This window comes from Acomys minous (assembly GCF_964271855.1).
Source record: "Acomys minous genome assembly, chromosome: 17".
NCBI lineage: Eukaryota > Metazoa > Chordata > Mammalia > Rodentia > Muridae > Acomys > Acomys minous.
The window spans coordinates 24356839-24384492 of record NC_140500.1 but is presented as its reverse complement, the minus strand read 5'-3'; the positions used below and the strand labels follow the sequence as shown (position 1 = coordinate 24384492).

The 27654-nt window shown below is 48.1% G+C and overlaps 1 protein-coding gene across 2 annotated transcripts; it reads left to right on the top strand.

Moving 5' to 3' along the window:
* The first annotated feature begins 2304 nt into the window (after positions 1 to 2304).
* On the top strand, positions 2305 to 15333 carry PEX26 (peroxisomal biogenesis factor 26). 2 transcript variants are annotated; one of them, XM_084766356.1, is made up of 6 exons: positions 2305 to 3369; positions 4887 to 5027; positions 6230 to 6528; positions 9043 to 9189; positions 12169 to 12234; positions 12474 to 12611. In XM_084766356.1, the coding sequence occupies exons 1-5, from the start codon at positions 3149 to 3151 to the stop codon at positions 12210 to 12212; spliced, it is 852 nt and encodes a 283-aa protein (XP_084622482.1). In that variant the 5' UTR covers positions 2305 to 3148; the 3' UTR covers positions 12213 to 12234; positions 12474 to 12611. The 2 variants fall into 2 exon arrangements, with proteins under 2 accessions (XP_084622482.1, XP_084622481.1); XM_084766355.1 differs by lacking the exon at positions 12169 to 12234 and having other exon boundaries at positions 2731 to 3369; positions 12474 to 15333.
* Positions 15334 to 27654: the final 12321 nt, after the last annotated feature.

Below are 27654 nucleotides of genomic sequence, written 5' to 3'. Positions count from 1 at the left end.
TTATTATTATTTTATTGTTTGTTTCCTTACATTATAAGCCTACCAAGGCTTTGTCTTTAATTTCTGTGGGACTCTTAGTGTCTAGTACAATGCCTGCCACCTTCTAGAATCAAAAAAGATATTTATGGGGCCAGTGAGATGGCTCAGTGTGTAAAGGAGCTGACCACCAAGCCTGCTGACCTGAGATTGATCCCCATGACACAAATGGAGGGAGGAGAGAACTGACTGCTGCAGCCTGACCTCTGACCTCCAGGTGGGTGCTGTGTACCCATGTGTAGGCACACAAACAAATGCAGAACATTTAAAAAATATATTTAAGATCTTATCTTATTTGACGTGTGTGGCTGTTTTGCCTACATGTATGTATGTATGTGCAAGCCTTGGTGCCTCAGGAGGTCAGAAGAGGGCATTGGATTTCCTGGGCCTAGAGTTGCAGGTGGTTGTGAGCCGCTGTGTGGGTGCTGGGAATCGAACCCAGGTCCTCTACAAAACCAAGTTTGTTGGCTCTGTTTCTTAACAATTAAACTTTATTATACAACCCAACTATCTTACACAAGAGCAGAAAAACGGTTAAAGGGAAACAAGAGTGAACCTTCCGGTATCCGTTCCAGGGACGGGTCTCTAGGTGTCTCTGGCCTGTGTGCCAGTCCGGCCTGTTCACTGATCCTTTTCCTGATCCACGTGCGCTTGAGCTTGGTCTGAACCTGCTGCTCCTCCCGTCCTTGCTGCCAGTCTGTCTCTCATCTGCAAGAGCCGGTCTCCTCCTCCCATCGAGGGTCAATTAGAAACACAATAATCCAGGTGGAGTGTCGTGTCTGTCTCCCCCTTGCCTGAATTTCAGGCCCAGGATGGTTCCACCCAGTCTATCTCAAGGTTAATCTCTGGGAATATCCGTGGTATGTCCTAGGGCAAAGCCCGCCAAGACTGCTTTCACCTGTGACAAAGCTTACACTCTTTCCCACACAAGTTCTCTTAACTCCTGAGCTCTCTCTCCAGGGCCTAGGAGGAAAATTAAATAGTACTTTTGAACAAGTGACAGCCTGGCCTTTTCACCTTACACAAACTCAACAGACTTGGCGTTTCTGTCTTAGCTATCTGAGAACTTTCTGCAGAGATTTTAAAGGTTGTTGTGTCAGTGTTAGAAATAAGAAAAAGATACGTATGAGGTGAGCAGGTCCTGGCCTGGTGCCCAGCTGTCTTACCCAATCACTACTGGAACAAAGGATTCTAGAAAAGCTTGGGAGAGAGTTGGGAAGGCAGACAACTAGACGAGAGTGAGGCCAGGGGGCTGAGTATAAACGTGGAAGAGATAGAAGAGAACCCTGTCTGAAGCACGCAGACAATTAGTGATTTACGAGTCTGTGTAAAATTATACACTAGCAAGCCACCTGTGGTGGTGCATGTCTTTAATCCCAGCACTCGGGAGGCAGAGGCAGGGTGATCCCTGAGTTTGAGGCCAGCCTGGTCTACAGAATGAGTTCCAGGAAAGTCAGGCCTACACAGAGAAAGTCTGTCTCAAACAAACAACAACAACAACAACAACATACACACACACATACACACACACACACACATACACACACACACACACATACACACACACATACACACACACATACACACATACACACACACACACCTTATCAGTTCTTAGGTTGGTTCCAGTACTGTACTGAAAAGCTGCACTATACATGCATGCCTTTGTTTTTATGATATCTTCATTTTACATAAACAGAGCAGGATCCAGAAGCTTGTGTAACTCACTTGTGTGTTGATGGCTCATCTGCTGAACACAGAGCATAGATCAGTTCTACATCTGTCCGGCACTCCTTTTAGCCCACAAGTGCTTTATTTTAGTTTGACAATGTTCTTGGAACTTACTGTGTGACCTATCTTGCTTGTAAATAGAGTAATAGTCGTCCTTTTTTTAAAAGAAAAATATTTTATTCATTTATTATTTATACAGTATTCTGCCTCCATGTGTTCCTGCACACCAGGAGAGGGCACCAGATTTCACTATAGATGGTTGTGAGCCACCATGTGGTTGCTGGGAACCGAACTCGGGACCTTTGGAAGAACAGACAGTGCTCCTAACCTCTGAGCCATCTCTCCAGTCCCAGTCATCCTTTTTATTTATTTATTTAATGATCTTTTTTTTTTTTTTCGGGACAGGGTTTCTCTGTGTAGCCCTGGCTGTCCTGGACTCGCTTTGTACACCAGGCTGGCCTCGAACTCACAGCGACCTGCCTGCCTCTGCCTTCTGAATTCTGGGATTAAAGGTGTGGGCTACCACACCTGGCATAATAGTTGTTGTCCTTAACTCATAGGGATGAATAACTGAGATAGAAAGCTCTTTGCATTGTGCCATACTTTAGAAACATCCAACCCAGAAAGGGAAAATAGCCGGCTCCAGGGTTTCCTTTTTGTTTTTCCTTGCATTCAGTTGACATCCTCAATGCACCCCTTCAGAGGTCAGAATAAAGGTGCAGGTAGCTCCACCTCTTTGCTGTAATTTCTTCCATCCGGCCTCTTCCGGGTTAGTGAGCGAGAGATCGCATTTCGCAGGACAAAGGCATTTCACTATTTCACTATTTCCCCGTCTTTTCCACTCTGAAGCTGGTGATCTGGTACGTTCTCTCAGGAGGATGACAGTCTCTGGGCGGCTCGGGCTTGAGTCGGAACGTTTCCTGTAAGCTTCGCGGAGCCAAGAGGCCGAGACTACAACTCCCAGAATCCCATGCTCCAGGGCGGGCACAGGCGCCATAGTGGCGAGGGTGGGGGTTATCGGAGGTGTCGGTCTCTTTGGGTTCCTGGTGCACGGCTTTTGCTGGAGCGCTCACGACTCTGGGAGCTCCGGTTCTTCCAGCACAGGTCGAGGAGAGGGAGGAGCTGGTGTCAGGGGTTCGGCAACATCTTAACTCTTGAGTAGGCCAATCCCTCAAGAGTTAGGCTGTGCGTGAGCACAGGTAGTGCCTCGGGCCCAGCGTCTTCATGGTCCTTCCCTAGGAACAGACCTGGAGAAGCGTGGAGGGGAAGAAAGAGTGCGAGGCCTGCCGATCATCTACCAGGCCCACTCCGGATTTCCAGTAGGTTCTGGAGAAGCTGTCCCCCTGACGTGCGAGGAGACCCGGCAAAACCTAGGCTGGCTATGAAGAGCGACGCCTCGACTTCTGCAGCCCCTTTGAAAGGGCTCGGGCCGGGCCCTTTGCGGAGCAGCGAGCCGGCGCGCGCCCTCCCGGCTGTGTCACCCGCGGTGCACCTGCTGGAGGAGGCGGCCGACCTGCTGGTGGTGCACCTGGACTTCCCTGCCGCACTAGAGACTTGCGAACGGGCCTGGCAAAACCTGACCGAGGAGCCCTCGAATGGCACGTATGTGCTGGGCTGTGGTGTTCCTTTCTGCATCCCTTTGGGGGAGGAACTCGGTCTCAGAATCTCTGGCGTTGCCAGATTGCATCAGCCTCACACCGTGCTTTCACTCGGGGATCCTCCCTCTGAGAAAGGCCGGTTGCTCATCCTGCACCCATGCTACTGTACAATGAAGTCAGTCATTCAACAACAGTTTGGAGGGGTGGGGCCCAGCCAATTCTTTGCCCACTATTTTAGCGAGGGGAGGACCAGGGTGGCTGTCTATTAAGTGTTCAGTCGTAAGCAGGTTCCGTAAGCAGGTCCCGGAAGGCCTCCTTCGAGGACCCACCTTCTAGTCACTCTTGGGCATGGGCAGATCATGGAAAATGGGCGTCAAGGCACAAACACCCTGTTCTACTCCTGTCGAAGGACGCAATGATTTGCCTTTAGGATTTGGGTTGCTCTTTCTAACGCATTAGCCGCCTCTGGCAGCTGGGGGGCACCATTACTCTGTGGAGTGTAAACCTTCCTCAGAGCAGTTTGAGGGAGGGCGTAGGCATAAAAGTCAAAGTTGGCGGCAGAGCAGCGAAAACTGTAGAGACTTGGCTGTGGTTTCAGCGGGGTGGAGGTTGCACGTCGAATGTTGAGGCTTTGCTTATATGAACATCTGGATATAGTATTTTTCTCCCTTTGAGACGGATTCCTGTAACCCTGGTTGTTCTGGAACTCACTATGTAGACCAGGCTGGACTCAAACTGGGAGACCTACCTGCCACTGCCTTAAAGGCACGTGCCACCACCACCCCCTGACTGGATGTAGATAATTCTAAAAGACCAGTTAGGCTTCCAGATGAACACATAGCCAGAATCCTCGCTCCAGGCTCTTTTCTCACCAAGCAAACCCTGGACTCCAGTTTTCTTCAGTGCACACCTGTTCGTGCCATTCCCACAGGATTACCTTTCTGTTTTCTTTCTTTCTTTCTTTCTTTCTTTTTTTTTTCCGAGACAGGGTTTCTCTGTGTAGCCTTGACTCTCTGTACTCACTTTGTAGATCAGGCTGGCCTAGAACTCACAGCGATCCACCTGCCTCTGCCTCCCAAGTAGTGCTGGGATTAAAGGCATGTGCCACCACACCTGGCGTCCTTTCTGTTTTCTTTAAGATTTATTTATTTATATGAGTGCTTCACTTTCATGCACTCCAGAAGAGGGAATTAGATTCTGTTACAGATGGTTCTGAGCCACCATGTAATTGCTGGGAATTGAACTCAGGTCCTCTGGAAGAACAGCCAGTGTTCTTAACCACTGAGCCATCTCTGCAGCCCCCAGGATTACCTTTCATTCTGATTCTACCTGGGTGCAAACATGTGTCTTGGGCAATAGGTCATTTGCCTCTGAAAGGTTTCCAGAACTTAACTCTAGGGGTTGGGGGGCAGGGCAGCCCAAGAGACCTGTGGTGAGGCCTGGGCCACCAATCCCAGAGTGGAAGAGGGAGGGAGAGAGGGGAAACACTTCTGAACCCGACTTGTGTCTTTCTGCTGACAGTGCTGTGGAGGTGAAATGCTCCCTGTGTGTGGTGGGGATCCAGGCTCTGGCGGAAATGAATCGCTGGAGAGAAGTCCTGTCCTGGGTCCTCCGGTATTATCGGCTTCCTGCAGAGCTGCCTCCTAGAGTCCTGGAGTTGTGGTAGGTCCTTGTGCTGACACTGGGTCCGGTGTAGGAGCACAGGCCCATTCAGGGGCTCGCGACTCCTTTGTCCCCCTTGCCTAGCAGTTCCCTTGAAACTCAGGTTTCCCCACCTTGTGCGGACCTCAAGCCACAAGACTAGGAAGCAGGCATTTGGGGTTAGGATAGACGAAGAGAGAGTGCAGACATGGGGTAGGCTGATGAGAGACAGAGCCAGTCAAGCCTCCTGTTGCCTCCTGGGAAATCTCCTAATTCTTAAAACATTGTGTGTGTGTGTGTGTGTGTGTGTGTGTGTGTGTGTGTGTATGTGTGTATTTTGTGTATGTGGGTATGTGTATAAGTGCTGTATGTGCAAGTACATATGTGGGTGCACACAGATGTGTGCATGGAGATGAGAGAAGGGTATTTGGAGTCCTCTGTCACCCCCTGCTTTATTCCTTTGAGTCAGGGTCTCTCCCTGAGCCTGAAGCTCATCTTCTTTCTTAGCTAGGCTGTTAGCCAGCAAGCCCCAGTGATCCTCCTGTCTCTTCCCCTCAATGCTGGGATTACAGGTGCGGGTGGAGCCGCATCCAGCTTGTTAGATGGGTGCTGGGCTCCTAACTCTGACCTTTCAGGCTTGCACAGCAAATACTCTTTTTAAAAAATTACTTTTTCCTTTATTTTACTATGTGTATGGATGTTGTGCCTGAATGTATGTCTGTACTACATGCATGCCTGGTGCCCAAAAAGATGCCAGAAAAGGGTGTTGGATTCCTTGGACCTGCAGTTATAGTGAGCCTCCATGTAGGTGCTGGGGATCAAACCAGGGTCCTCTGGAAGAACAGCCAGTGCTCTTCTAAGCATCTCTCCAGCCCTCAATCTCTATTTTAAAAAAATGTTATTTTTAAAAGTTATGTGTGTTTTTGCACATGACTGCCAGTACCCTTGGAGGCCAGAAGATGGTCTCAGACACCCCAGAGCTGGAGTTACAGGTGGTTGTGAGCTGCCTCATATGGGTGCTGTGAATAAAACTCCAATCCGCAGCAAGAGCCATGCTCACTCTTGTCACTGTCTCCAGCCCCTCCCCTCCCCAAGTCTCTAATGGATAATGGTGTGCCGTCTGTGCCCCACAGGGAAGGGCTGGAGGACTGGGAGGGTAGATTGCAGACACCTGCAGAGCACTGACTCTCCTTTTCTGGGGGTTGTGTTGTCTGGGGACACAGCATCCTTTTATACAGCAAAATGCAAGAGCCCACAGCTGTGCTGGATGTGGCGGATGCCTGGCTCCAAGACCCAGACAACCAGGGCCTTCCTGAGTATGGATCATTGGCAGAACTCCACCTGCTCCGCGTGCTGCTACCTTTGGGCCGCTTGTCAGAGGCGGAGGAGCTGGCGGTGCGCTCCCCGGTTTTCAGTGAGGCGCAGCGGGCAGCAGCCCTGCAGGCCGTCCTTGCAGCACGGCAGCGACAGCACATGCAGGAGACCTTGAACTCCCAGGAGCCTCAGAAGCTGAGCCAGGAAGGTAGGACTTCAGGGCTCTGTGGCCTCTGCAGAGAGATTCCCTGGGCATCCCCTGTACCTTTCTGGCTTTCCTAAGCGTAGGAACTTAGGAATAAGTCTTAAGTCACTAGGCTGCATGAAAACTGAGCCGGACTCTGAGGTTGGAGCGCAGGTCCATATGGAGAGGTGTAGCTGAGTCTCTCAACCCTGACTTGTCTCCTGAAATGTTGGCCCTCATTCACATGCAGCTTAACTCAGTAACTCACGACATAAAATGACTTCCTTCAGTGTTGGGTCTTTGTGCACGGCCTTCTATCGGCCTTCACTTAACTTGAGTTTTTGACTATTTTGTTTTTCCCACTGAGGTCTGCCCTGCTCATTAGCATGCAGCAGCTTTTGGTAGCATCCTTACAAGGCATTGGCGCAGAGCTGGGTATGCGGTTGTTCTGTTAAAAAACTTTAAAACCCTTGGCCCCATACTTTCCTTCCTCCTCAGCCTTTTCAGTTCCTTTGCCCTCAGCCTGAGTGTGAATACTTCCAAGGCTAGAAAACCACTTGCTTCCCGAAGCAGGGCCTTCTGTGTGTCTGTGGTTTTGTTTTTTTAAAGATTTATTTCATTTCAAATTATGTCTGTATATATCTGTGTTTGGATATGTGCATGTGAATATGGATAACCATGAAGGCTAGAGGCATCAGATTCTCCTGGAGCTGGAGGTACAGGTAGTTATCAGCTCCACAGTGTGGGTGCCAGGAACAAACATAGTGTGTGTGTGTGTGTGTGTGTGTGTGTGTGTGTGTGTGTGTGTAAACTTGATTATAGGATAGGTTGCATCCCCTTTATGTGCTATGATCTCACTTTATTGTGTGGTGGAATAAATAAACTAAATAAAAATTTAGATATGACCAAAATGGTTGCAAATTAAAAAACAGAAAACACAGAAATAAACCAGGCCGAAAGACTACAATTCAATGAACTTCTTTTCTTTTTCTTTTTAAAAAAGATTTATTTATTTATTATGTATACAGTGCTCTGCCTGCCTGTGTGCCTGCCCTCCAGAAGAGGGCACCAGATCTCATTATAGATGTAGTTGCTGGGAATTGAACTCAGGACCTCTGGAAGAGCAATCAGTGCTCTTAACCTCTGAGCCATCTCTCCAGCCCTCAATGAACTTCTATACAGTTTGGACAGCCGTTCAGAACAGAAGCTGTTGCACATTATGTTTTTATGTACTTAGCCACCATCAGAAACAAATGACCATTCCAGAGTAGAACTAGAAAAACAATTAGCTTTATACTCTCTTTTAGTGTACTCTCTTCTGTCTATGGACAGCTTAGGGGTTATTAAGCTTTCTTCTTTTTAAGGTTTACATGAAATCCTGTTGTTTTAATCAGCAAACTATAATCAAGGCACTTTTCTCTGTGGACTGGCTGAGATAGGCTCACTTCTTTGCTAGCAGGTTGTTGATTTCAGGAGTTGCCTGTGGCTGCCAGGCCCTTCACCACTGCTCAGTTAGTCTTCTATTGCTGGGATAAATCACCATGACCAAAAGCAACTTGAAGAAAGGGTTTATTTCATCTTATAGTTCTGCATCACAGTCTGTCACTAAAGGAAGCCAGGGCAGGAATTGAAGACAGGAACCTGAAGGCAGGAACCGAAGCAGGAATCATGGAGGAGGGCTGCCTACTGGCTTGTTGCTCATGCTTTGTCTAGCCTGCTTTCTTTCTTTTCTTTCTTCTTCTTTTTCTTTTTCTTTTTTTTTTCTTGTTTTTTTGAGACAGGGTTTCTCTGTGTAACCTTGACTGTCCTGGACTCACTTTGTAGACCAGGCTGGCCTTGAACTCACAGAGATCCACCTGCCTCTGCCTCCCGAGTGCTGGGATTAAAGGTGTGTGCCACCACCGCCTGGCCCAGCCTGCTTTCTTATATAACCCAGGACCACTAGCCCAGGGATGGTACACCCCCAGTGGGATAGGCTCACCCACATCAATAATTAATCAAGAAAATGCCCCACAGGCTTGTCCACAGGTGGGTCTGCTAAGGGCATTTTCTCTGTAGAGGTTCTCTCTTTCCAAATGATTTTATTCTGTCAAGTTGACATGAAAAGGTGCACAACCATAACATATGTGGCAAGAGGAGGTTCTGTCAGGCCTGGCATCACTTGTTTTTGGGCTGCTGGTATTCACAACCCCAGTCTTGAATTCTGTGCTGCGTATATTAAAGGCCTTCACTTCTCTATTACTGTGTCACAAGTAAGGCCCTGAGTTATTTCACTCAAGTCAATTCTTAATATGAAGAATAGTTACACAGCTGAGTAGGTCTTGCATGCACTGGCAGTGTCTTTGTACGGCCTGTCCTTAAAACATCTTTGGATGGCTGTGGATGTAGCCCAGTGATAGATACTTGCCAAGCATCCGCAAGATCATGGGATCCATCCCCAGCACTGCCAAACCAAACCCCCAAACAAACAGTGTCAAAGCTCAGTGCCAAGGAAGCTAATCTGCCTTACTCATGTGCAGTGCTCTGTCCCCTGGTCAGGTCCATTCTCCCGTAAGTTGCTGTCTCTCCTGATGTTGCTTCGCCGGCTTTGGGGCTCTGCAGTGAGCCACCTCCTCTCTCAGCCCTTCAGAAAGGGCCTCCTGGTTGCCCTGATCCTCTGTCTCCTGGTTCTGCGGTTTGACCCAGGTGAGTGGAGGGGTCTGTCAGCCTGGCTTGTGAGAGCAGGTGCTGCTGGGGAAGGAGCCACCTCCGGTGATGTGGAGCCTCTTTCACAAAGAACAAGAGTGTAATTTACCTGGAAGGAGAGACTAGGCCTAGAACCTAGGAGAGCAGTTGGAGAGCATTCCCCTGCTGACCCCCATGCTGAGGGAGTCACCTCTGCTCCATCCAGAGCGGCCTCTAGTCAGAGTGCAGGATAAAAAATCTTCCTCATGGTAACGCCTGGGAAAGAGTAGGATGGTCCAAGTGTCTCCTGGCTAGTGTGGCCTGGAAACTGTAAATGAAAATCCGATGCATTTTGGAAGAGGTGGGAAATTAAATTGAAACAGCTAAATGCTATTGTGGTTCACAGAACCGTCCCTGACTGGTTCGTGTTGGGCCATTAGATGGTTAGTCTCTTCTGCCTCACTGTGAAGTAGAGATGAGACTTGGGAGCACACCTGGCCACGCCCTGAGTGGTGGTCACTCAGATACGAAGACATGGGCCACAGTTAGGCCACTGCTGTTCGAGACTTGCCCCTCCCTTAAAACAAAAAGGGGGGGGGAGGGGACAAGGTCTTGCTGCATAGTACAGAATGGCATCAACCATTTTTGTTTCTGCCTCCCAAATGCTGAGATGACAAGTGTGTATCACTGAGCCAGCTTTCTGCTTTGCCCTCTGTGAGTTGTGAGCTAGTCTCTACTTTTCTCAAGAATTTAGACGTAGGATAGGGTTATGCAACTTTCAAAACCAAGGGGAAATGAGAAACCTTTATTTTGGTCCATTCAGTTTCTTTCATTTTTGGTTGAGAAATCTAATATCCAGAGAGGCAAAATGACTAGAGCAGAGTCCCACACTTTGCCTGCTTGTAAAGCTGCTTTGGACTGTAGTTCCCTGTGTTCCTCACTTCTCCCTTTCTTTAGTCAGAGTTTGTTTAAGCCCTTTGCTGGACTCTGAGCAGGCCTGTCCCCCCCTGGACAGCCCTGTTGGTTATACCGGAGAGTTGCTGGCAGCTTCCACAAACACTAAAAAAACAACCGTGAGCAGCCACACCTAACATGGGAAGTACGTTCTCAGCACAGGGAAGACACATGTCAAAAAGAGAAGTTTAGTGTGTGTGATTTCCCACCATGTTGACTCTCACTTTTCAGATTTGATAAGAATTTAGAAATTCCTTGTGACTTCCCCTAAACCCTTTTGTGTCATAGCCCTGACTCCTGAACGGTGACCAGAAAGCCATTTGAATGTGGGTGTGTACTGGGCGGCTCAGAGCTTCCTCAGGAAGACTGGGGGTGGGCTGCAAGGCAAACTTGCAAGAAAGGAGGTCAGTTACTTTAAAGAGAAATACCATGTCTGGAGGGGCTGGGGGTAGAGTTTGGTGGCAGATGGCATACACAGCATGTATGAAGCACTGGGTCTCATTTCCAGCCTTAGAGGAATAAAGACATCTCTCTCTTTACTGCCCCCACCATGTGTGCATGTGTGTGCGTGCAGGTGTGCACATGCATGGAGGGTGGAGGTTAGTGTTGGGTGCTTCTCTTACTCTCCACAAGATGACAATGGTGACGATGATGACAATGGTGACTGGGGGTTAAATGAAGGGCCTCATACTTCTACCTACCACTGAGCTACAGCCCCAACCCTTCCATTCTGCATTGTTGTTGTTTTCTGAGACAGGGTTTCTCTGAGTAACCCTGGCTGTCCTGGAACTCTCTCTGTAGACCACGCTGTCCTGGAACTCATAGATATTCTCCTGCCTCTGCCTCCCAAGTGCTGGGCTTGAAGGTGTGTGCCACTGCTGCCGCCATCACCACCATCACTGCCCACGTTAGTTTTTGAGAGTGTCTCTTCACTGAAGCTGGAGCTTGTCATTGGGTTCCAGGCATGGATGTTTTGGATTCAAACTCAGGTCTTCACACTTGTTTGGCAAGCATTGTCCCGACTGAGCCATGTCCTTAGCCCTAAATGCTGCTCTTCCCTGTTTTGAGGGGCAGGCCTGTGTGTTTCATTGTGTTGCCCAGCCTGGCCTCAACCTCTGGTCCAGGCTGAAGTTCCTGCCTCAGCCTTCTAAGGAGCTGGGATATTTGTTCTGTTTAAGGAACAAATGAGCTCAGGTACTATGCCTGCCTGATATGTATTAAAGCCTGAATTCAAGTCCCAGCACCAGATATAACTTGGTGTGGTGGCTCACATCTGTATTCCCAGCATTTAGGAGATGAAGGCAGAGGGATCAGCTCAGCCATCGTGGCCTGTAAAAGTTCCACCAGCTTGGGCTACATGAGACCCCATCCCAAACATAAAACAACCTCCCCAAATCAAACCAAAGCAAGATAGAAATATATATTTCCTGCTTGTTTGATTTTTAAATGTGTAATCCAAACAAGGAAAAGAAATAAATGGTAGATTTTTCTTTATTTTCAGTGTAGTTAATTTGTGGTAAACTAGGTAATGCTGGCAAAAGGCTCCAAACGGAGAAAGTGTAGCAAGGTACAAATGTAGTAGAAGTCTTCCAAATGACTCTCCTCAGTGGCAGACATTGTTAGCAGTGTTTTTTATTTATCTTTTCATGAAGTAGAGTTTGGGCTTAATAAACATTTTTTTTTAGACTTTAAAAGAAATGCTCCATGAGTGGTGGCACATGCCTGTAATCCCAGCACTGGGGGAGGCAGAGGCAGGCAGATCTCTGTGAGTTCGAGGCCAGCCTGGTGTACAAAGTCCAGGACAGCCAAGGCTACACAGAGAAGCACTGTCTCAAAACCTCTCCCCCAAAATATGCATGGGGCTGCATGTATATATGTGCACCACATGCATGCCTGTACTCTTGGGTCCCCTGGAACTGGAGTTACAGATGGTTGTGAGTCTCCATGTGGGTGCTGGGAACTGAACTCAGGTCTTTGCAAGAGCAGCGGGTACTCTTAACCATTGAGCTATCTCTCTAGCCCCAATAAAAATTTTTTAAAATATAGGCCTGAACATAGGAATTAAGGAAGAGGCACTCAGAAGAAAGTGAGACACACCTGAGGCACCTGGAGGTACGGTGTGGGCTTCTCTGAGAGTTACCAGCAAATGTGTATATATCTGAATGATTTTTGGATTTTTTTTTCCTAAAATATTTAAGGTTACTGTAATTCAAGTGGAGAAAACTTATCTCAGGGAAAGAGAATTCCTTGTTGCTGAGGAGGCTGCGAATAGCTGGAAGCCCAGATGTGTGCTGTAGCCAGCATGGCGGGGCTGAGGGCAGAGCGCTCATTCTCTTCTCCGTTCCCCACAGCATCTCCTTCTTCACTGCCCTTCCTCTACCAGCTGGCCCAGCTCTTCCGCAGGATACAGAAGGCCACACTTGCTCGGCTCTACCCTCTTGCCCTCCAGGACTGAGTGGCTGCCTCGGCCTCTTGCAGTCCACATCTACAGAAGCAGAGAAGTTGAGCCCAGTGGCTGGGGCCCACCTTGTCTCTTAAAGAGTGACTGAGGCAGGCAGAGTGTGGCTTGCTGCCTTTGAGTCCTCCCTTAGCATCCCATTGTGGCTGGCCTCAAAGGAAATGTGGGAACAGTGGTGCCGGCTACCCAGAGCAGAGTTCCGGCTGCCAGGGCAGTTCTCCTACCTCTGACTGCAACAGCTCCTCAAAAAGGAGAGGCTTAGGAGCAGAGAATGGGTCTTGAGACATTCAGTCTTCTTGACAAAGGCAGAGGGTTACTTTCTAGGTCAGGGTGCTGAGGGAGCTGGGAGTTCACAAATGTGGTGGAGTGGCCCTTGGCCACTTACCTCTGAAAATTGCGACACGGGTTAGTATTTGAATGGAGTGAAACCAGAGGAGCCTCTTCTCCCACGCTCCTCCCACAGATGCCGTAATTCCGAGTCAGTCCACCCGTCCCTCCCATTGGTCCTGCAGTGGGGCAAGAGGCTTTCTGCTTGAGGCGTTTTGCTGTTCAGACAGGATGTGGCTTCTGACCTACCCAGGTGGCCACTGGGAGCAAAGTGAGCCTGCCTGACCTTATCTCTGGGGAATGTGATCTTGCTTGGTGCCGCTTAGTCTTAGTTCAGCTTTCCAGTATGCCAGGGGCCAAGCACGGCTCTCCTGGACCCAGTGTTCTCCCGCTGTACCTCACCACCCTTTGACCTGTCCAACAGACTCTGTCTCATCGTGTTCTCCTCCGTCCACATGGTGGCAGGCCCCTTCTCTGTGGCCTGTTGTCCTAGTTGTGCTCTGTTGTTTGTATAATGCCCAAGTTTCTTTGCTCGTGTGGCGTGAAAAGTAGGCCAGTCTCGGAGCTGAGAGCTGAAAATGGAACTGGGTAATCAGGTGAGCTGGGAGAGCTGTGGGGGCTGGGCTGAGGGGCTGATGGGGCCAAAGGGACAGATCTGAGGGGGGAGCACTGGCCTCCTCCTTTCGATGACCACAAAGGTCTCGTGTTCTTCTGGATAAGTAAATACAGAGCACTGTGGTGGCATCAGGATGGGGGCCCGCAGCTGGCCACCCACACTCGATCTGTCAGTGTGGATGAAGAGAATGCAGAGAGGGTTTACTGGCTTTTTGTTGGTTCATTTTTTGGAACTGTGAGTCAACAGCCTTTCTTTAGAAGATGAAACTAGCCTGGTGTGTTGGTGCACACCTTTAATCCCAGTACCCCAGAGGCAGAGGATCTCTGTGAGTTCGAGGCCAGCCTGGTTTACAAGGCCAGTCCAGGATAGCCAAGGCTACACAGAGAAACCCTGTCTAAAAAAACCAAAAATAAGAATAGAAGAGGAAACTTGACAGACACTTAGAATTCCATCTAAATCCTGGAGACCTGGCATCCAGATCATTTTTTGTATGACTGTTGAATAAGCCCTAGATTGCCGGCGGAAGAAAGGGAGGGATTCAGGAAGGGTTGAGATCCCTTGACCTGGTCCCTCCTCACTTGCTTTTGAGATGCGAGTCTCACTTGTCCAACTTGGCCCAGAGCTGCTGGGCTCAAGGGATGAACTCCACCCACCAGCCTGTGAATATCTGTGACTCATGCACCGTCTGACAAGGATTTTGAAATGAGAACTTGGACATTCGCTGGCCTTGAACATACTCCTTAAAGGCTTCCATGGCCCACAGGATAAAAATCCAGATTCGTCTTACTGGAAACCTAGGCCCAGTGTTTGCAGGTTTGGCTGATAGTGCCTTTGCTGTGTTGCCCATTTCCCTGGGCAGGCTGCATTTTCGTTGCCAGGCTGTCCTCAGGCCTCTCTGCCATGGCTTGGCTGTTACTGCTCGAGGGTCTTATAGCAGCTCTGCCCCAGGCTCTTGACTTTTCAGGCTTGCTCAAGGGTCACCTGGTCATCCTTTCCCAGCTCTTTCTGCTTTCCCGCAGCAGTGGCTTGGTAGCTGGGGGACTGTTTGCCTCCTCCAGTGCTGTGAGCTCTTTGGGGCTGCAGAGCAAGGCTGTGCAGTGCCCTGCTCTTCTGTGTGGGTGACTGCTGTGCCGAATGCAGCCTGCTCATCTGTCAGTCAGTCTGCATCACACAGGGCTTCTTCAGTGATGAATGGGCACTCAGGAAGCTTCTCCAGCCCTGAGAAAGAGTTCCTGTGAGAGGTGGCTATTCCCACGCCCAACTGGGTGTGGCAGGCTCTCGGAGGGATAAATGAATGGACTGATCTCGGAGGGCACATGCTTCTGGTGTGTGTGCTGTCCTGTGCTGTGAAACCCTGGACGTATAGGCTTGGTTGTGCTAGCCTGTCTTTGTGCTATCTCCTGATGTTCATCACGGTTCTGAAGGTGGACCGTGGGGCTCTGCTTACTCTTGTCCTGAGTGCTGCAGGGCTGCCTGTACCCTGACCACCTGCCTGTCAGGTGAGGAACTCACAACCCAAACTACTGCTGCTGCTTTGACCTTTCCAAGGATGTAGGCTGGTCCTCAGCTCTGGGCTTAATGAGATCAAAATGACAGGAGGGCCTTCTTGATAGATCAGTAGCCATCAACCAAAGGTGGCTTTTGATCCTTTGAAATGTGGCTCATCCATGTGGACACATTCTGTAATTGTAAAACATGTATTAAAAATTAAAAATAAAATAAAAAGAATGGAAATACAAAGATTTTTATATTGTCTGTTGACATGATTTTATTTTGGATATATCAGGTTAAATAAAACCTATTAAACTAATTTCAGCTGTTTCTACTTTTTGTAACGAGGTTTGTGTTTAAAATGTCTGGTGCTGCTTGCATTTGGATAGTGTCATTCAAGATACTGCATGTACTGGCCAATTTCAGAGGGGGATCGATGTCCAAGAAGAGCAGTGCATGCTGGGATTGGGAGACACTGGGCCTAGAGAGTCTCAGTTGCAGATGGTATCTTGCAACCACCTTCTTTTTTAGTTAACGAAACTGAGACTCAGAAAGGTGAAACCGTTTGTCCTAAGTCACAGCCTGAATAAGACCCAGGCCTCCTGACCCTCCTAGTGTTCTCACCCCACCCCCCACCGCGGGCTTCTCTGTCATCCTCTGGCTGGAGTCCCTCCTTAAATAGGCAGATGTACCAGGGAAAAGTGGAGAGAGTAGACCAACTCTCAGGCGTCTGCTGCTCGTGATGTAGAGTAGGCATTCTGACTTACGGGGTGCCTAGGACAGCAGGAGCAGTGTCCCCTGGGCTGGTGGGGGGTGGGGGGTGGGATCAGGGGGAGGTGGGCAGGCACAGGACAGCCAGCACCTGAAGGAGACAGGAAGTTCTGAGATGAGATGCGTAGCGTCCCCTGCCCGCACATACGTGTATGACGACATTCATATATTAGTTTTACACGTGCAAACTGATGCATGAGGTATAAAGGGGTAATCATGGGAAAGAAAACTTGTCCCTTCCGTGTATTTGTTCCCATGCCCCATTTCCTGTCCCAGGGCAACTTCTGCTGGCGTCATCACATATTTTCACCCATCCTTCAAGTTTTCCTTTCTCTTACACAATGATAGTGCACCACTGCCTGTATATACACTTGAAAAAAAAAAAAAACAACTTCATTAATCAAGTGGTCTTTGTTCCCTGAGAACACAGGTCGACCTGCCTCATTTTTCACAGTTGTATAACAAGATGGCTTTTTCCCTTAAAAAGGCCCTGGGGAGATGGCTCAGCCGTTAAGATCACTTGTTAGTATTGACGAGGACCTTGGCTTGCTTCTCGGCAGGCGCCGGCATGGCTGGGGTGATAGCCCTGCTTCAGCCTCCTTCTCCTGTTGCTTTGCTGGAATCTTACTCCCCCTCCCAGGTTTAAGATCCACAGACAAAGAAGACACAGTGGCACACGCCTGTTATCCTAAGCACTCGGGGAGGCAGAGGCTAGCGCATCTCTGTGAAGTGAGTCTAGGACAGCGTAGGATAAACCCACAAGCACAGAGCAGCTGCTCTGGCCACCTGGTCACTGCCCCAGCAACAGTGGCTGCGTGTCTGGGTGGAGGGAGGCCACTGTATACTCTGGGCTTTGAGGTTCTGTTTCTAAAGCTGCCAGAAGGAATGACTGAAAGAGAAAGGTCTGATGCGAACGGCCTATAGGTGGGCTGTCAGGGAGCAGGCCTGACTTTTCTCTTTTTGCATGGAAAAGCTGAGGGTTGGTGGAGTTTGATCTCTGTACCCCTTTGGGGGTGTGGTGAGTTTATCTCTGCCTTAGTTAGACAAGCTGCTTGTGGCCTGGCCCCAGGTGACCTTGCCCTGCTCTTTGGAAGTTAACTGGGAAATGCTAGGTGACCTCCTCTCCCACTCCTCCCCCGCCCCCCAATGCTTTTCTCCCTCTGTATTTTGTTTCCCTCCATTAAATGCAATGGGCGTGATGCCTTGAGAAGCTTAGTAAGCCCCGCTCTGGATTAAGGAGATCCACATGTTGTCAGTTAAAACACGTGCTCTGCTCTTTTACATGCTGGGGAATCATTCAGGGCCTCACATGTGCTGAACATAACCTCTGCCACATAGCTGTACCCCAGACCTGGTTTCCCTGTCATAGAACATTGCTTCAGCCTGTCCGGTTGCTGTTGGTTAACCTTGGAGGGTAGCAAACTGAATACATACAGTACAGTAAGATTCAGAGAGAGAGAGAGAGAGAAAGAGAGACAGACAGACAGACAGACAGACAGACAGACAGACCGAGAACATGCCTATCACTTCTTACAGTGTTGCTGTGATCGGTCTATATTATTATCAAGTATGTGATCTCATATTGTATCCAACTTATAAACTTAAAATTTTGTTTAATCATTATGTGTGAGCACAGGCTTAGCACAGCACTTGTGTGGAGGTCAGAGGACAACTTGTGGGAGTTGGTTCTTTCCCCTCACAGTGTGGGTCCCACAGATCAAACTCAGGTCTTCAGGCTTGGCTGCAAGCATGTTTACCTCCTGAGCCATCCTGCTGGCCCCCAACTTTATTATCTTTATCATTACATCACATATGTGATATATGAGAAATATATAGTATCTTTATCACGTTATTTATGATGTACTATGTTACACCATATATATTACATATATGATAAAGGTAATAAAAATAAGAAATATTAGGATATGCCACTATCCTCAGACATCCACTGTATGTGTGTGTGTGTGTGTGTGTGCACATGCATGTGCGTGTACATGTGCGTGTGATCCTCCTAGTCAAGCTTGCCTCAAACTGAACTCACCATGTAGCAGAGAATAACCTTGAATTCCTGAGCTTCCTGGCTACTCCCCAGCTGCTGGGATTATAGGCCTGGGCCACCATGGCCATTAGCTTTCTAAAGCTGTTTGTTTCTTAATATAAACACATAACCTTGGCAGCTTGAGACCCTGTGGAGGAAATAGTCAGTCCTTTGCGCTTGAGAGGGAATGAGGCATAGCCGGGGGCATGCTCTGCTCTGGGCGAAGGGAGGTGAATGTGGGAGGGCCCGGCTGGGGACAGGGCCACGTGTGTGCACTCTCAGTTCCCGGGGCCAGATCTGAATACACAGGCAGGGGTTTGGTGGCCTACGTCTAGTTTTTGATGCTACAGACTGGCGCTTACATCTTTCTCCTACTTTCTGGTAGCTTTCTGAAGCGTTTTAACACCCGTTGTCCCCTTCATCTGACCTGAGGTGGGGGTGTTAAGTTAGATGGAGGATGATATTTAAGACTTGGTTGAAAACCTAAAGAATTTTTGTAGACATGTTTCACTTTGTGGGGGGGGGGCAGGGGGAAGCCACTTTAACAATAATATCAGTGTTATTTATATGGTGACATTTCTTGGACAGAAACCAATTTGTATGGCTAAACTATACCCAACAGTTCTCACCCTCAAAGGTGCTAGGTTCTAGAAGAAAGCATTCATATTGGGCCTAGAACCTAGGATCTGGCCCAGGATCTGGAGCACTCCAGGCAGCAGCCTGCCCCGCCCCCAGCCTCTCCTCCAGCCCTCTACCTTTGCTTAAGATGCTTATTTGTCCAGGGTGGCAGCGCCATGCCTTCTCTTCCTGCATGGCGCTGAGCAGTGTGGCATATCTGTAGGGAGGTGGGTGAGTGGCAGGGGCGTTTTCTTACCTTTTGTTCTCTCTTGACCTCTGTGAATTCAACCACCACTACCTTTATTTGGAAGTTTTTTTTTTTTTTCACCTCTGTTCTGACAGCTCAGGGGTTGCCTGACTCCATTTCCAGCTGCAGAGAGAACTCGGACCTATGATGTCATCCTGTGCAGCGTGTCTAAGTACTTCCTTATATCAGCAAATTGTATCTTGCAACACATCAGTGAGGCAGGGCTGGAGGCCACAAAGCAGATGTGGTAGGGCTCAATAACTTACATGCTCAGCTTCGCTTGGCTATTAAGTGGTGCTGGGCTTGGAAACCAGGCTGACTGGCACCAGAGGCCACATTCTCACCTTCCACTGCTGCACCTAGAATGCACCATAGGGCATGTAATAAAGATGAGGTGAATGAAGTTGGATTTGGGCCTTGAGAGTCGGAGGAAGGAAGGAATAGAAGCAGCAGAAGTTGGGGAGCAATGAAGGCAAACATTAAGACTATGGGGTGAAGGCAAGGAGGAGGAGGAGGGACCAGCTTTGGTACCTGTTACGCAGTGCCCTTGCTCAGCTCACCAGCGCTGTACTGCCATGACAAAGACAGCTTGGTAGCTCCCCCAAGATGACCCAGGTGGATGAGCCGTACTCCTGGGTGCCACTGGCCTTAGCTGGATTCCAGCAGATAAAGCTGCCTCTTCCGAGAGAGCCACTTGGTGCCTTTGGTCCTCTCCACAGGGTTGTCCCAGATCCTGCTTCCTCTCCCTAGTCTAGTACAGAGCTGAGAGCTGGTCAAATTGCCTGTAATCCCACAAGAGACACCGCAGTACCCAGTCGCAGCCTGCCTTTGGCAGTGGATGGCAGGCTCCTTTCAGCAAACACTCACAGCTCAAGGAAACAGGATCCTAGCCCCTCTCCTCTTTCTAGTAGTTTTCTGTCCCATTTGTGAATTTGATGGGCTTCTAGCAAAGTAACAATGACTTCTTTCCTTTCCTTCTCCTTCCTTCCCCTTCCTTCTTTCTTTCTTTCTTTCTTTCTTTCTTTCTTTCTTTCTTTCTTTCTTTCTTTCTTTTTTGTGGTGTTTTCCAGATAGAGTTTCTCTGTGTAGCCTTGGCTGCCCTGGACTCACTTTGTAGACCAGGCTGGCCTCAAATTCACAGCGATCCACCTGCCTCTGCCTCCCGAGTGCTGGGATTACAGGTGTGTGCCACCATGTTTGGCTATGACTTATTTTCATAGGTGCTACAGACAATGGCCGAAAGACATGCTCACATGTGTGTACTTGCAAGTGCGTGCATGCGTGCCTGCGTGTGTGTGTGTGTGTGTGTGTGTGTGTGTCTGTGGCATGGTGGCATGTGTGTATGTATGTGCATGTGTTTGTGTATGTGTGTGCATGTGTGTGTGTATGTGCATTTTGGAACTCAGAGTCTTGATCGTGCTAAACATAAACTGCCCAGATGCAAGGATAAGTAATCCCTTCAGGGCCTTTTTTTTTTAAATGATGTATTTATTTATTACATATACAGTGTTCTGCCCTGCATGTACATCTGCACACCAGAAGAGGGCACCAGGTCTCATTATAGATGGCTATAAGCCATGATGTGGATGCTGGGAATTGAACTTGGGACCTCTGCAAGAGCAGACAGTGCTCTTAACCACTGAGCCATCTCTTCAGCCCGCTTTTTTTTTTTTTAAAGATGTGTACTCAATGGAGTACTTTCACTACATGAGTGAGTGAGCACTGTGGAATGGTATTTAGGAGTCTGGTTCCTGAGACCTGAATTGATATTTTGGTTCTCATTGCTTTGGCAAATCATTCTTTCCTGTGCCTCAGTTTTTAAAAAATGTACCTGAGTTGACCTTACTTTGGATGCCTTGTGGGGTCTAAGCTTTAGGTGCTGGCTTCTAGGCACCTCGAGCAATTGGTGAAGGAGATAGTATGTTTTTCTTGGTCCCTTGACCTTAATGGCCTCTGCATTTTTTTTTCCCTGCTGTCCTTGACTTTTAGCTCTTAGCACTCACGACCTCCCCTCCCCATCTGCTGAGTTCTCTGGGTGGTGTGTGTTGGTTAACTGGCATCCTAAAAAGCCCTTCCCACCACCAGTAGTCTGCGATGCCATCAGAGGCTATGTTGGTGTCTGTGGTCCATGCTGCTGCCCCAGGCCATGATGAAGCCTATGGATATAAGTGGTCCATGCTGCTAACTGATGACTTGGTGATGTCCTCAAGCTTCACTGCCTTGGGGGCCATGTTGATGTGGGTGGTATATATAGCCATCTGAGGCCATGATGAGTCCCAGGGTCTGTGCTGCCCCTGAGGGCCGTAAATGGAATGGTGTTCTAGATACGTCCAGAGGCTGTGTTGATGTCTGTGGCCCCTATTACCACTGAAGGCCATGCGGATGTCTGTGCTCTGGACTCCTGACTGAAGCCATGTTGATGTCCAGGGACCTTGCTGAGCTGGCCCTGCCCCTCAATGGCCACTGCATGGAGGTGCTGATGGCGTGGGCACAAGAGAGAGCTGGCCTAGGTGGTGTGGGTGCAGGAGAGCTGGCCCTGCTCCTCAATGGCCACCACTTAATGGTGTGGGTGTCTAGTGGAGGTTTCCATCCAGGCCCAGATCCAGACCTTTGAGTTGGCCCATCCCAACATCTACCTCATATATGAGCTACTGGGGCTTGTGAAAGAGCCAGTCCTTTGAACCGAAGCTGCAGGATCTCCATGACTCAGGACCACGGCAGGATATCTGAGGTGAGTTCTCTGCAAGGGTCCTGTATTGATGGTGTAGCAGAAGTCATAGGCCTTGAGCCAGGCCAATGACTCACTGCAATGAACATTTGTAAATAAAGCTGTTTGGGGGAAAAGGGTATATTGTGTGACACACTGCAGCTTCCAATACCACAATGAGAAAGGAATATATGATGGATAGGTGGGAAAGACAGAGAGGATTGGGGTGGGAAGGCTGGGGGGTGTATATGCAAGGTAGAACTGAAGACACAACAGCTGTGATGGGTGTGAGAGAAAGCTGCAGTTCATAGAGCAGCAGGTTGTTGTCCAGAGGGGTCAGCAAGACTTTTTTGTTGTTGTTGTTAAATTTTATTTTATTTTTAAAGATTTATTTATTTATTTATTATTTATTTTATGTCTGATTGCTCTATCTGCATGTACACCTGCACACCAGAAGAGGGCATCAGTCACATTATAGATGGCTGTGAGCCACCAGTGTCATTGCCAGGGAAGTGAACTCAGGACCTCTGGAAGAGCAGACAGTGCTTTTAACTGCTGAGCCCTCTCTCTAGCCCTGTTAGTTTTAATTTTTATACTTTATTCTTTATTCTCTTTTTTCCAGGGATGTTACAGGGGTGGAGGTAGACATGGAAGGACTGGGAAATGAGGGTTGGGGTGCATGATGTAATATTCCCAAAGAATCAATAAAAAAAAATATTGTTTGAGGGAGGAAAACACTTCCTACTCTCAGGCAGGTGAGTTGAACATGAATTGAAACTGAAGCCAAAGCAACAATGCCCTGAAAGTTGCCATTTGTGACATCGTCCAGTCAGCATGAGTGGGAGCGGGGAAGAATCAGGGCCAGTGTGAAGATACTGCCTTTTCCAACTTAAGAGAAGACCCGGAAGCTGGAGAGGTGGCCCAATGGTTGTAAGCACTGGCTGCTTTTCCAAAGGACACAGGTTCAAATCCTAGTACTCACAGGGCAGCTCACAGCTGTCTGTAATTCCAGGGGATCGGATACCCTCATGCAGACATACATGGAGGCAGAACACCAATGTAAATAAAATAATAAAAAAAATTAAAAAAGACAAAGATGCCCAGCCACCCTACTGTTGATTTTGGAAGTATTTCCTAGGAGAAGGGCCCGTGGGGTGAGGTGGTCTTACTGTTGTCCTGACGTTTGCTTTCTCCCTGATCACAGCTGCTCTGACCATGGAGGCTTGAAAAGGAGGCCACTGTGTCCGTGATGCTATGGCCCAAATCTTTACCCTTCCTTTTCTAAATGCCCCTCTGACTCTGCGATAACAAGGTTGAATATCAGCACCTAAATATGAACCTACTCAAGGTGGGAGAGGATACATAACCGTAATTACCAATGTCAAGGACTTGAATCCAGGCCCAGTTCATGATAAGATATGGCTTGAGGTCTGTCACAGGCCGTGGGCACCTGGGCATGGAAACCTCTTCTTAGTTCTTTCCGCAAGGTAAACTCTATCTTTGGTGCACTTTGCTTCTGCATGTGAGGTTCAGCTTCCCAGTGTGGGTTCACGGTGAAGAATGACATTAAAGCTCGGGCTTCTGGCATCAGACTCCTGGGTGTAAAGTCTAGCTCAAGGCCTTTTACCAGCTGTTTAATAAGCACTAAGAATCAACTCCTGTAGGTCTCAAGTTCTCTATCTGTACAGTGAAAATGATAACAATTTTACTTTCTGTAGGCTGTTGTGAGAAGTAAAGGAAACAATGCACAGAAAACCCCTAGCAACAGCATTTATTCAAGATCAGGAAATACTGCACAAATAAACATGAATGTCACCAGGAGGCCTGGATCCCAGCCCGTCAGGAAGCCGAGCCTGCCAGATCCAAATTCTACACGTAAGTTTAAGGCTAGCCCAGGTAACATAGTGAGGCTGCCTCAAAACCAAAAGGTAAAAGGGAAGCCAGGTGGTGGCGGCTCATGCCTTTAATCCCAGCACTTAGAAGGCAGAGGCAGGAGAATCTCCGTGAGTTCGGGACCAGCCTGGTCTACAGAGTGAGTTCCAAGACAGCCAAGGCTACACAGAGAAACCCTTTATTGAAAGAGAGAGAGAGAGACAGAGAGAGAGGAAAGAAGAAAAAAAAGGACGGAGGCTATAGCAGGTATAGGGCATTTGCCTAGCACACGCGGGCTCTAGGTTCAGTCCTCTGTGGAGAGCTGCGAGGTGCCGCGCCTTAACAAGGCGCAGGTTTCCGCCATCTCGACGTTGAGCGCTCTCTAAGATAAACAAGTCCTTATATGGCAAAAGGCTGTGCAAGGGTAACTGGTGATCTGATGACGAGCAGTCTTACTCTGACGCAGACCTATGAGGAGGTGGCGCCTGGCATGAGCTGATTGGCCCTTGAGTTGTACCTAAGCTTGGCCCTTCCTTTCTTCGGGGCCATTCCCACTGAGCTTAATCCTGAGTAAAGATCTCGAGAAGAAGTCTGGTTGTTGGCGTCTTATTTCCGCTGGACGGTGCAGCGCCGACAGTCCTCACTATCACAAACACAAATACGCACCTACATATCCATTCCTATGAAGACTTAGCTTTTCTTGTACCATCTGTAGATGTTATCTCCTATTCAAATGAGCGTGGCTCAGCTTTTAGGTCATAGTTATTCTAGTAACAGGAGCTCACTCTGCAGAAATGCATACCAGAAGAGGTATGGATGTCACACCTGCCAAGCAGGAGGTAGTCGGGGGAGGGAATTCCTTCAGAAGGCTCTTCAAATGCAGTATGGGTGGCTGCCTTCCCACAGACAGCCTGGGTTTCACATAGTTTCTCTATTTACATAAAGGACATCATATTGGGTTCTTCCAAGGAATGGAAATGTCTTTATTTACTTATCTACCTAGATATAGATGAGAGAGATTTATTTAATTTACATGTGCAGTGCTGGGGAATCAAACCCAGAAACGTACGCCGTCCAGGGTGACGCTTGACCATTGAGCCACATACCCAGCTCTAATAGGACTGACCATAAAGATTGGTTCATGCTATTGTGATGGCTAAAAAGTGCTAAGCTGTGCAATCTGTAGGCTGCGGATCTAGGAGTCAACGGCATCAGTTCTAATTCAAATACAAGAGAGCGCAGAACATCTCTTGTAACTTAGCCCTGTACTCCGTTCTGTTCTTCATGTGGGTGAGTCCATCCACACGTAGAAAGGCATCCCATTAACTTCATGTAAGTTTCATTCAGAAATGCTCTCATCGATAAACCCAGATGTTGACACCCTGTGGCCCAGTTAAAACACACACACACACACACACACACACACACACACACACACACACACGGGAATGGGGAAAACATATCCTTTTGTTTTTCTACTCAGGAAGGGACACGTCGGGTAAGGCTAGGCTGGAGGAGCATCAGTGAGCATGATGGATGTGCTCAGGTCAAATAATTTTTAAAACGAGGACTTAACTGTCAAAATGAAGCGTACACTTTTATTCTTTTTAATCATATTTATTTATGAAGTTCTGTATGATGTGATGTGTTTTTTTCCATTTTATTTTATGTGTGTGGGTGCTTTGCCTGCATGTGTCCAGGTGCTATGTGCATGTAGTACGCAGTGGTAGGGGAGGCCAGAAGAGAACATTGAATCCTTTTGGATTAGAGTTACAGACAGCTGTGTGCTGCCACGTGGCTGCTGGAAATGGAACCTGGGTCCTCTGGGAGAGCAGCCAGTGTTCCTAGCTGCTGAGCCATCTCCCCAGCCCCCAGTACACATTTTTTTTTTCTAGTCACTGCCAATCAACTCAGGCTGCTAAACAAAATGCTACAAGCAGGGCAGCTTAAAGGGTGCAAATGTGGGTTTCTGGTTTTTTTGTTTTTTTGATTTTTGGCCTGAAGGTCCAAGAACAAGTGCTGATGAGAGACTTCTGAGTCCTGTCTCCTTAATGCGCAGATGGCCACCTTGCTGTGTCCTCGCGTGACCTGTGGGACTGCATCTCTAGACCCTTTCCCTCTCCCTGTAAATCCTGTTGCATTAGGGCCTCATCCCTTGTTGTATTGATTTCCTGGGAATTTCATATCACGCACCCTGATCACACTCATTTCCCAGTCCTTCCATGTCTGCCCCCGCCCCCCAACTCTGTGACTTCCCCCTAAAAAAATAAAAACAAGAATATTAAAAGATAGCCAGGCGTAGTGGCACACGCCTTTAATCCTAGCACTCGGGAGGCAGAGGCAGGTGGATCTCTGTGAGTTTGAGGCCAGCCTGGTCTACAAAGCGAGTCTAGGACAGCCAAGGCTACACAGAGAGACGCTGTCTGGAGAAAAAAAAAAAAACCAAACAAACAAAAGAAAAAAATTTAAAAAATAGAAAAAAAAACCCCAAGCTTAATTTGTGTTACCTGTATACTCACTGGAGCCTGGCCTGCCCCTTAAATAGAACTGAGTCCTTCCCCTTCTATACCCTTGCCAGAAGCCATCAATTGTGGAGAGCTACACTTCAGTATCCCCAATTACACTTTAAGAAACATTTATTTATTATGTATACCTGCACACCAGAAGAGGGCGCCAGATCTCATTCCAGGTGGTTGTGAGCCACCATGTGGTTACTGGGAATTGAACTCAGGACCTTTGGAAGAGCAGCCAGTGCTCTTAACCTCTGAGCCACCTCTCCAGCCCGCCAATTACACTTTTAAAAGTTCTTTTTTGATGGTTTCCTGTCCAGGCTGTTAGCTTTTGGGGGAGTGAGGTGAGGTATGGGTAGTGGTTGTCACAGAAGACTTCCATTTCCCTCCCCCTCAACTGTGTGTCTGAAGTCATCGCTATCACACAAAGGTAGCCGCCTGCTCTTCATGGTGAGCAGGAACATGGATAATGGACCTTCACATGGTTTCTGGCGACAGACAGCACAGACCACTAACACTGTCCCCATCTGTAGTAGGACCAGGGATCCAGACATGGCCTCAGGTGGCAGTACAGGCGACCTGAGTCAATATGGCCCCCGGCTGTGGTACGGCCTACAGGGCCTTTTAAAAAATGTGTATGGATTTTTAGTTTTTTGAGAAGGGTTTCAGTGTGTAGCCCTGGATCTCGTGGAACTCACTCTGTAGATCAGGCTGGCTTTGAACTCACAGAGATCCACCTGCTTCTGCCTCCTAAGTGCTAGAATTAAAGGCGTGCACCACCACTGCCCGTCTGTGTTTATGGATGTTTTGCCTTCATGTATATCTGTGTACTACACACATGTGGTACCTGTGCAGGCCAGAAGAGGGCATCAGAACCTCTGGAACTGGAGTTACAGAGTGTTATGAGCTGCCTTGTGGGTGCTGAGGTTGAACCCTGGTCCTCAGCCTAAGCAACAAGTGGTCTTAAGGGCTGAGCCTTCCACCGTAGAGTCTTCTCCTTAATCTAAAGACCCTATCTCCAAATAATCCCACTGGGGATTAGGCCTTCAGAAACTGGGAGGAGGGGGCAGATGCTAACAGTTCCATAAATGACCGTCAACATTTTTTTTATTTCTCTGGAAACAAAATGTTTAGCACTTGTTGTATGGCCATGGCTCCATCAAACCCTGCAGAGACGAGGTGTTCAAAGATATCATCATTAAAGGATGCAATTGAATGTCATCACTGTTACCAGTATCATCAACTTTCTCCTGAGACATTAAGAGCCTGTTCCTAATATATGATGGCTTATGAAGAAGACTTGAAAATTAACTTATCCAGGCACATTCTCTGAGCCCTGGTGGAGCAGGCAGTGAGCTAAACAATATATCACAGGTGTTGCAATTTTATAGGCGTGTTGAAACACATATACACACAACCTGTAATCCAAATCATATAAAGTAGTAAGTAATAAATGAATGGAAGAAGCAATATAATATCCCATAGTCTGGAAGAGAAATAAATTGTGGAATTAATAATAATAATAATGACCATTCTTTATTGAGCATTTGCAAGGAGTTCGACACAATTCAACTATGGGTCTCCACTTTTATTTTATTTTTGTTTTTTATTTTTTATTATTTTTTTGAGATGGTGTAGCCCTGGTTGTCCTGAGACTTATTCTATAGATCAGCTGGCTTCCAACTCACAGAGATCCGACTGCCTCTCCGCCTGAGTGCTGGGATTAAAAGTGTGTGCTACCACCAGCTGGCTAAGTCTCCATTTTTAAGCTATTATAAGATTTTTTAGTTTCCCGGGTCCTTCCTCTCTGAGGGCTCTGTGATGCTGCTGGGAAGCTGCTGGCCCAGCAGTCTCCTTAGTGTGTTACAGCAGTGGGG